Genomic DNA, 10,086 nt, shown 5'->3' with positions numbered 1-10,086 from the left:
AAAAAACACGAGAAATAGGAAATAAGAGAGGAAGCTATATGCAGGGTCTGCCAGTAACAAATGTACAATGTGCAGGCATACTGGGGTATTTGAGGTAAATACTACGCAACTATAAAATGAAAGATAAATTGACCATCAAATTATGAAATGAATGTCTTGTTGGCGAAATTATCCTAGTTTGAGCATCCGGAGGCCAAGAAGAGTGCAAGCTCCGACCCTACTTTTCTGTTTTGTGATTATTTTGTCGTTTATTTTTACTTTATTTTCACGAAATGTATGAGATATTATTTCTTACAACTGACAAGTTTCTAATTTCTCGTGTCTTTTTCTTCTAGTATTTACAATGGACGATAACTAAAAAGAAAGACATACCCCGTCCTCACTACGACTACCAGAATTCAATGCGCACATGAACAAGAGGCTCCAGACTGTTAACGCGACTGAACAAAGTGAATCGGATTTATTGTGTATATTATCCTGGGGTGTAGCAGCCAAACAACAAGGTTGGTTAATTTATATTTTTCCCCGTCGCCTAAACACGATTTTTATTGGGTCGGTGTTTTGAAAATTTGGCGAACGTTTCCCTCGTTGTAATGCTAGCCACCGTTTGACGCTTGCAGGGAATTATTGTATTTTAGGCTAGCTAACTAGTTAGCTAGTTAGCTAACGTAGCTTATCACCTCTACTGCCAGTGTGTATATTTCCCAACAATGGTAGTTACTGTAGCAAGAAAGTAAAATGTTATTTCTTGGAAGTAGCTAGCTAGATGGCTAGCAAGCTAGATTAATACAATCACCTCAATTTCGGAATATTAGCTGATAATTTGCTGGTAACGTTCGTTTACGTCCTTCAGATTTACAGGCCACACACATGCTAACGTTAGGCATTAGCTACACATAGCTAAGCTTTGTTGTTGTCCTAACCCGACGACTGCTTGGGTAACAAACGTCATGTTTCTCTGTTTTCTCGCGTAGTGTGTCGCATAGCGTAATAAACAATTAGGCCTACATAGCTAATGATTTTGTTTCCAAAACAGGTGGTGACTTGATAGCTATGCCAAGTTAAAACAGTTTTGGCACGTCCTATTGTTTATTTATCTGCGCATACTGTTGCACCTAGATAATGGACAACTTGCTTTATACTTTTTATGCAGATAGCATGACACTGCTGTTGTGAAAGGTTTGTCAGATCATTAACTATAAACGTGTTATTTCTTCTAATGTGAAGAAAACCATTCCAACATGCTTGATGTAGGCCCACCAGTGTATAAAACAATCTAATCATTCTATGCCTAATCCTTCATTTGTCCTACATTTCAGAAAACATGGAAGCAAATGGTTTTGTAGGATGGCTTGGCAGCAGTCTTCTTTGCACCTGATGGTGATGACTGTCATGCTCTCTGTTCATTTCATCTTCCTGTAGATTGTGTTGCCATGGAGCCCTGCGGAGGAAATGAGCCAGCAAGTTATACAAAGCATTTGTCTGCTGGCTGTGAGCAGACAGTCATGGGTGGCCAGGATTCACAGACTGAGGTAAAGCCTCCATCTGACACATTTGATGCTGTGCCCCCAGAGCCTCAGCCATCAGGGAAACTGAAGAGGACTGCCTTAAGATTCTTTGGCGGACGTAAAAGCATTTGTGTTTTGCCCAACTTCTTTGGAGGGAGGAACAAAAATCAGAACAAGTGTGCCTCTAAAAAGGGAGTAAGCAAGAGTAAAACGCATGATGGACTTAGCAAGGCAGGTTGGGAGGACAGTCTGGGAAGTGGATATGTTCCAGCAGGAGATTTTGAGTACCACAGCCAGACTCCTAGCACTTGTTGTAGTGAATTTGGTCACTCTACTGGTGATCAGAAGTCCTTCTCCCTCCCCCGGCAGAAAAAGGGTTTGAGGGGACTTTTTAACAGCATCAGGCGTCATAGAAAGAATAGAAATTGTGATTTAGAAAAAAATGAAATGGTTGCAATGTCTCATGTCTGCAACAAAGAGGTGCCTATTGCCCAGACTAAGATTGACCAAAATGACACTGAGTGCCTGAACAGTTTGTCTGAATCCAATGTGCCTGTTTCTGCAAATGTCGAAGATTGTTTGACTATTGCACCTGAATGTATTAATGTTGATGTCATAGTGTCTGAGAACAACATGGTGAAACAAAGGAGTGTGGATTCTCTTGTAGGGGAACTGATGAAAGGCAAGGACATTGTAGCAAAGAATGATATCCCAAATAAACATGAAGAGACACTCCATGAAACCACTGAACCTGGTTCTCTCCCGAACACCAACCTAGAGTCTACAGTGAACGTACAGCTGCCTACTGGCTCATCTCAAATAAGCTTGCTTTATGGTGATGTGGCATCACTGAAGAGTTTTGACTCACTCACTGGCTGTGGTGACATAATAGCTGATCAAGATGATGACAGTATTGCAGAGAGCACAGTCTCGGGGGAAAGGAGTCGAAATGCAGGCAAAAGGAGTTCCTGTTATGTTACCTACCAAGGTGGAGGAGAAGAAATGGCCACCCCTGATGAGGTGGCTGGAGATTATCTCCACGACCTCTGGGAAAATGATGCTGCAGAGAACATGTGCTATACAGACAGCCAGGAACCAGACTTTCTAGAACACAGTGAAAGTCCTAGGATGACACCTGAAGAGCCATCTAGCTCCTATAACATGGACATCAGCAACAACAGCAATGGTGATGTTGAAGTTACAGAGACCACCCTTACATCTGCGGATGTCATGACCCCTCAGAGCGACCATCAAGAGTCAGTTCCTAACAGCGATGAGGGTTACTATGACTCTACCACCCCAGGACAAGATGAAGACGGACGTGACAAAGTTGACAAGATCAGGACGGATAGACTACCAAGGGACAGTTACAGTGGCGACGCTCTGTATGAGCTTTTTGAGCCCGATGACAGTCTTATCAGTCCACCTCTTGAAAAATCTAAGCTGCCTGATCCACTTGAGTTTTTAGAAATACCAGCTCAGTGTAGTGATGTAAATGCTATGTTTACTCCTGAAACAGATCTAATGGAAGAGGACAGGCTGACTTTGATCCAGCAGGACCTTCTCTGTGCGGAGTTGAAAAGCATGTGTAAACTTTCCAAAGAGCAGGCTCTGTTCACCAAAGGGAGGATCCACCAAGATAATAGCTTCCAGGAAAGCATTTCTAAGGTCAACACAAAAACACAAGCCTCCATGAAAGAGGACCAGGTCAACCCAGAGGCTTTGAATAAAAAAGAATACCGATCGCATGCCATAGAGCAGAGATATTTCAAAGCCTGTAATGGTGGGAATAGTGAGAGAATGTCAGATGCAGCTTTTAGCTCCCTTGCCTCAAAAACATGTCAATCACAAGGAATGTGCCCTGAGCAAAACAAGCCACAGTCCCCCCACTTAAGAGGAAATCATGATATTTCTAAAGAAACAAATAATGACTTGAAGGATGACCAGGCAATTTGCTTCTCCCAAGCCCTAGTGGACTTTACGAAACAGTCACAGTTTTATAGTAATTCAACTGAAAGCATGGAAGGCTCTGAGTCAGGCTCTCCCTTTTCCCAAAACATGCAATCCCTCCCTGCCATTGTCACATTTGATGTCGTGGACATGGATAATGAGGGGGAATATGACCAGCAGATGGATATGGTAATGGAGGAGGAAGACATCACGTCGCCTTATGAAGTGTTTGAAGAAAGCTACCTGCAAAAGGATGCGTTTGCTGAATGTGACTTACAAATGTTTGACCTCTATGAACGGAGTCTCCTCAGTAATACTTGGGGAATCGCCAGCCTGCCACGTCACCTTAGCCTTACACGAGTCCATCAGTCGAGTCTACTGGCTCCTCTGCCGAGTCCTCTGGCCTTAAATAGGAGGAGTAGATCCCTGGACACAGAGAGCTTGGAGTTAGAGATGACTGACATGTATTTAGGGAGTGGGGCAGCGCTAGCGTCATGCCCTAGAACTGAAAGAGTCTCAAAGATGGTGTCCTTACTTCACCGCAAAAATAATGGTCACATTTCCACTTCAGAAAACGGGGACAATAGAAACATGTTGCAGTCATGGCAACCAGAGACTGAGGGGACTGTAACCCACCCAGGAGCAGATGGGAAAAGAAAAGAGCAGACGCACAGTCTCTATCAAACCCAAGACGGACGCATGGTATCATTCAGTCAGCCTGTTAGTCGAGTCCCAAACTGTAAACCTCATCCGATCTCAGCTAGCAAACTGGCTGACAGAGTATCCTGTAATTCTATCCCTCAGAATACAGGACCGTTGCATAGGCCATCTCATCTTCCTTTGCAATCAGAATCCTGTCGGCCTCAGGCCCCTGGTCGACCTCATGCCCACTATGGGAGATCAGATAAGGCATCAGGTGGTGGGGGTGAGGCCCTTTTTTACACATCGACTGTTGACTCTCATCCTTATAATCAACACAGTAAGATTAGGCCAGTGGGGATCACCCATGGAATGCCTCATCTTTGCTCTGAGTCTGGGAGTCCTGTAAGCCCAGTGGACTATGAGCAGTTGCCAGACTTCACCAGTAAGGGAAGAAAAGCAGTGGAAATGGTGCGCCCTGTTGAATGTAACAAACACATGTCTGGAGCAAATCCCTAAAAATGGGATGAAACCTCTACAGTTAGCATATAGGCCTGTATCCCACGTTTTCATACTATGTGCCACCAAAAAGACACCATCTAGTACGTTTACATCACCGAAAATAGAATGATTGTCTGTTACCGTTATTACACATTGCAAATACGCTGTTTTGATTAATAAGCTATTGTATTTCAATGTGATGTACAAGCCTTAGAATTTGTGTTGCAATGGATAAGGAAGCCTGTGCTGTTCTATCATGCTGCGTTATCTTGTGAACAGTCATCAAAATACAGACTCTCCCATGCAATCTTTCATTAAAATGTTCAGGCCGGAGTATACCTTGCATTTGCTCAGCCCAGCGTTAGGCTGCACATCACATTTTATTACACATATTGGTAGTTAAACTACATGGTATTTTCACCCTGTCAAGTTGTAGGTAGCCTTTAGTCTTTTTAATGACTTTCTTTCCAGAAAGCTGTTTACTGCAGTCTTTGTGCTAGTACACTATTATGATGGTATTAGATTGTGATGCATTTATAAGATTCAGCTTCAACATGCAGATTTGGATAGCAGGTCAGTTAACCTTTTTTAGATATCAAATGTAGGGGGAAATGCATCGATAATGTCTTACATTTTCGTGAAACTGATTTTGTTGGTAGGCTGTAAACTGTGTGTTACAATGTGTTTTACATTTAGAATTTATTTAATCTTACATCAGTTAACAGTTGTACCTTTAAAAAAAATAATGGTTACGCTGTATGTTTTATTTTTGGTTGACAGAATCTGATATCTGAAAGTAATGCTTTGTTCTTTAGATTTGTATTCTGTAGTACCTCTGCAAGAATTCTAAAAAGTGATGTTAAATTTGTATTCACAACCAATCCATCTGCTGAAAACTGATATAGATTGATTTTACCCAGGTAATCGTAGCTCAACTGTCTGCTGGCAAAGTCTGTGAAATTGTATCATGCTGGTTGGCATTTTGGGATATTGCCCCAGTTACCATTTTTTTTGTCTAGCACTATGAAGAATAGAATGCAGCCTTGCACTTAAATCCTTGATACATTTGTTTTGTTTGTAGATAAAAAGACAAAAAACAAGGGGATGGTTGGGATATTTTTTTTGTGTGCCGATTTTAGTAGATTCATCATAAATGTTCCTTATTTCTGTGATTATCATACTATTGTAAGACCTTTTCGATATATTATACTCATTGACCAACTCCGCATTTGTTTCTACATCTCAGCACTTTCTTTTCTACACTACATTGTCTGTTTCATCTGTAAGACCTGTCCTAACTACAGTTAGTTTTATGTATTTACTGAGCACATGGCTACATGTTTAACTTTTGTATTTTGAGCATTAATACATCTTATCATGATTCTTGTCTTTAAAGTGGCAATCTGCAGTTCCAACAATAACAAAGCGGGCACCCCCCACTGATCTGGTAAACAGCTGAGGGATAGGGCAGAAGAAATGTATCCACTTTCAAACTCATGAACAGACCTAATATGTATCAATGATGATATCAAAATGATAGTTTTAATCGTGATTTTAGGCTATACAGTGTTTGTTTACTTTTAGCAACATTAATTACAAACAAAGGAATAAGACATTTTGTGTTCTGATTGGGTATGGCAGTTGCAGTAATCTCATGAGGCATCTTGGCATTTTATTCTTCAAGAACATTAAGTCTACAAATGTATGTAACTGCTGCAGATTGCCCCTTTTTAAGTTAGATTTTCCCTATGTTATTGTTTTCTGTCAGCTGTTACAACTGAATTTGTTGTGGTAAGCTATCTGTGACAATTTCATGCCCAAAGATGAGTTTTCCCATGTTGACAAAACCAATTATGGGAGCTTTAGTATGTTTTTGCTCTCACTGGCATTGACAAAGGGCACATCTGTAATTTGTATCTTTTTCAACAATAAGGAATAGGCTGTATATGTATATCAATTTCTTGATTTGTCACGTACACGCCGAAGCAGCTGGTATGAATGAAAGCAAATGTTCAAATTTCTATGCCTACATGTAGCATATACAGTGGGGTCTGAAATTATTGACGCCCTTGATAAAGTTGAGAAAAAATTACTATAAAATAATTAAAATACTATGTATATTGTATGCTACAAATTTTTTACTAATGCAATCGCTCAGAGAAAGAGATTTTGTTTAACAAGGTGGGCCAAATTTTTGATACCCCTGTTTTCAATACCTCACCTTGTGAGGTTAACGTCACTGAGCGTTTTTTGTAAAATGTTTTATGAGTTAGAGAACACATTGGGAGGTATCTTAGACCATTCCACCATACAGAATACTTCCAGATCCTTGATATACATTGCTCTTATGGACTGCCCTTTTCAAACCACAGGTTTTCAATCGCTTTCAAGTCCGGAGACTGAAATGGCCATTGCAAAATGTTGATTTTTGTGGCCAATTAACAATTTCTTTGTGATTAAAAAAATAAATAAAAGTTATTGGGGTTATTGTCTTGCTGGAAGATCCACGTGTTGCCAAGTTTTAGCCTTTTGGCTAAAATATCCAGGTACTGGGTAAAGTTATTGATGCTGTTGACCTTAACAAGTGCCCAGGGACCAGTGGAGGGAAAATAGCCCCATAACATCAAAGATCCACCACCATATTTTACACTAGGCATGTTTATTATTATTATTATATATATTTTTTTTGCTCATGCATTCTCATTTCGATGCCAAACCCACCACTGGTGTGCATGGCCAAGGAGCTCTATTTTCATATCATCCAACAAATGTAAATGCCTGGAGTTTGCTAAACAGCTTTGGCACTTGGATTGGAACTGACGCTTTCGTCACATTACATGATAATAGAGCTCTTTGGCCACACACACACACACCAGTGATGGGTTTGGCGTCAATGAGAAGTAAGGCTGATATCTGTAGATCTAGAGACGCTACCCTCTGCTGGACAAATAACTTTACAACAGCAAATGAGACCTCAACAATCCAGGAGCATACAATCCTGGACCTTTTGATGGCGCTAGCAGCCAATAATAGTTGATGTTTCGGTTGGAGCTTGCTAATGCTGAAATAGTTTGCTAAATGAAATGACATCAAGGTCAGTCTGCAGTCTCATCTGTTGTGAGCAAGCCTCCAAATTCCTCCCCATTTGCTGTACAACCATTGACTCTCGGCTACCCACTGGGAAACACCACATCATTTCTACATGGACATTTTTTTCAATGGTTGAGATGTTGATCAGTGAGATTTCAACCTTTATTCACCCACTCAAGACAGCCAGAAGTTTTTTGAATTCTCAATGTTATCACTGCTTTCAACCAGATTTTAGTTTTTTTAATCTAAATGTGTTATCACTGCACATTCAACCATTTAAAAGCACAACAAAGTTGAAATGGGAATTCAATGTCAGATATTTTGTATTTATTATACAACTTAATGTGTTATCACTGTGCTTTATCTAATAGCACAACCCAATGACCTGGATTGCAGTTGAGATTACATTAAAGTACATAGTGCAAGTGATCAATGCTGTTTGAGAGTCTGTGCAGATTATTATAGCAATTGATCTGTGGTTGAGATGGAGACGTGAATCCAACATATTAATTATTAACTTGGAAGATGAAATGTGAAATCAACTGAAACCCTAGGCCTATATGTATTGTCTATTTTTAGTTGAACCCTAGGTTGAATTGAAACAATACAATAGCTTTGGATGACTTTGCAAATGCTATATATGGGCCTAAATAGTATCATTGATGATATGACATAAGGTATGGTTACATTTTATTTGTACTCTTAAACCTAGTTAACCTACCCTTTGGAATTACTTCAGTAGCAACAGTGAATCTATTTACTTATTAAGAGATCTCTCAATGACCATTCTGAAGATAGCCCATTGGTAGTAGTCAGTGATAAATACCTACATTTAGCAGGGTTGGGCATGTTTAGAACCCTGGATGGGACGCAGAATGGATAGCTGTAGATGGAAATACTCTCCAGTAGGTGGTGCTTCACAGATTTTTTTCTTTCTGATGGTGGCTATACTGTTGAAGATCTGACATTGTCTTGAAGGTACAAATTCAACAAGGTTTGTCTGTTGAAAATTGATTACCATGATGAGATAATCCTGTGGTTGAAATTTCACCCTTAAAACAAAAGTTGACGTTAAGGAATTTTTCAAATCCAATGTATTTTCCACTTAGATTGCACATCGCCATACTTTGACAAATTACGTTGAAACAGCGTTGATTCAACCAGTCTGTGCCCAGTAGGTATTGTGTTATCTGGATTTGCAGTGAGAGGGAACAGATTGAGTACCATGGCATAATAGTTTGAAGCCTACTTCACAAATAGTATATTAGAGTTAGTGTGGTAGTGTTGACAAAACACCTGGAACTTCAAGATAAGTCGGTGTGTTGCCACTGGAAAAATACTTAGAAATGCATCAAATTAAATCTCACACCCTGACCACAATTCAGTAGGCTACACCATAAAGCTTGTGTATGATTACCTTACAGTTATTCATCTTTGTGTATTTATGTGTGACTGTCTTTTGTGTGCAAACCATGAGAGAAGAGCTATTTTCCTGAGTTATGTAATTCCTTGTGCTCCCTGACCTTTAAACACATTGAGATGATGTGAAATGTTACTCTTGAGGTTCCCTGGCCATCATCTTAGACCTTTTGCGGCCAACTACTGTGCTCAACCACGCAGTCTCCAGAGGAGTTGCGACACAGGAAACTGGAACTATTCTTGTTTTTGCTCCTGATTTAGATAAGTGTGTATAGGCCTATGTGGATATATAGAGAGAGACTGAAAGCTCTATGTGATGTTCATTTAATAGAACACATTTGAACATTAACAAGTGAATGAAATACAAATGTGAACTGGACTGTGAGACTATTTGAGGTGTACGTGGGCCAAGGCTGGGTCACTGCAGCGCAGTGCATCCACTACAAAAGCTGTAGTAGAAGTATGTAGATTTCCCACTGCAGTGGTTTAGCCCCACTCTAATGCTGCAGTCTCCCTGGTTTTAGATTTCACTGGATTTCTACAGTACCCCTCCACCCCACCTCCCTACCCCACCCCCTTTTTCCGTTGCACAGTATCATGTGAAAGCTTATTCTAACAGCATATTCTATCATCATGGGAGAGTAAAAATAGCAAGTTCTTCTCACTAATAATGTTTGTTTCCTTTTTAAACAGTGACATATTTTTTTACTTCTGAGCTGTCGTTGTCACTGAGCATCGGTGAAGTGAATGTATCTGGTTCCAGATAATGAGATTCTCTCGTTTGAAAGGTACAGGCACATTGTCATCTGAGGGCAGCGGAGACTCCTCTGATTCTAATATGAAACGTTTCCTATCCTCAGATGAGCCGCAAAGACAGACAGCAGCATAGCATTGAGGTCAAAACAACATGATGCTTTTCCCCTTGCTTTCAAGTAGCTGCCAACAAAGAGCTGTTGACTGCCAGTGTCAGAGAGGTCTT

The 10,086-nt window shown here is 40.3% G+C and overlaps 1 protein-coding gene across 2 annotated transcripts; it reads left to right on the top strand.

Moving 5' to 3' along the window:
- Positions 1–219: 219 nt before the first annotated feature.
- LOC106567789 (APC membrane recruitment protein 1) lies at positions 220–7,076 on the top strand. 2 transcript variants are annotated; one of them, XM_014137528.3, is made up of 2 exons: positions 220–503; positions 1,423–7,076. In XM_014137528.3, exons 1-2 carry the CDS (start codon positions 410–412, stop codon positions 4,614–4,616), a joined length of 3,288 nt encoding a protein of 1,095 aa, XP_013993003.1. In that variant the 5' UTR covers positions 220–409; the 3' UTR covers positions 4,617–7,076. The 2 variants fall into 2 exon arrangements, with proteins under 2 accessions (XP_013993003.1, XP_013993004.1); XM_014137529.3 differs by having other exon boundaries at positions 401–503; positions 1,320–7,076.
- Positions 7,077–10,086: the final 3,010 nt, after the last annotated feature.

This window comes from Salmo salar, chromosome 13 (genome assembly GCF_965601325.2).
Source record: "Salmo salar chromosome 13, fSalSal1, whole genome shotgun sequence".
NCBI lineage: Eukaryota > Metazoa > Chordata > Actinopteri > Salmoniformes > Salmonidae > Salmo > Salmo salar.
This window is presented reverse-complemented; position numbering and strand designations above follow the sequence as displayed.

Bases quoted from the DNA above. Each gene is read 5' to 3' on its own strand.
- LOC106567789 (XM_014137528.3), top strand. From the start codon at position 410: ATGAACAAGAGGCTCCAGACTGTTAACGCGACTGAACAAAGTGAATCG. The intron at 504-1,422 runs GTTGGTTAATTT...ATCTTCCTGTAG, and splicing joins TGTAGCAGCCAAACAACAAG to ATTGTGTTGCCATGGAGCCC.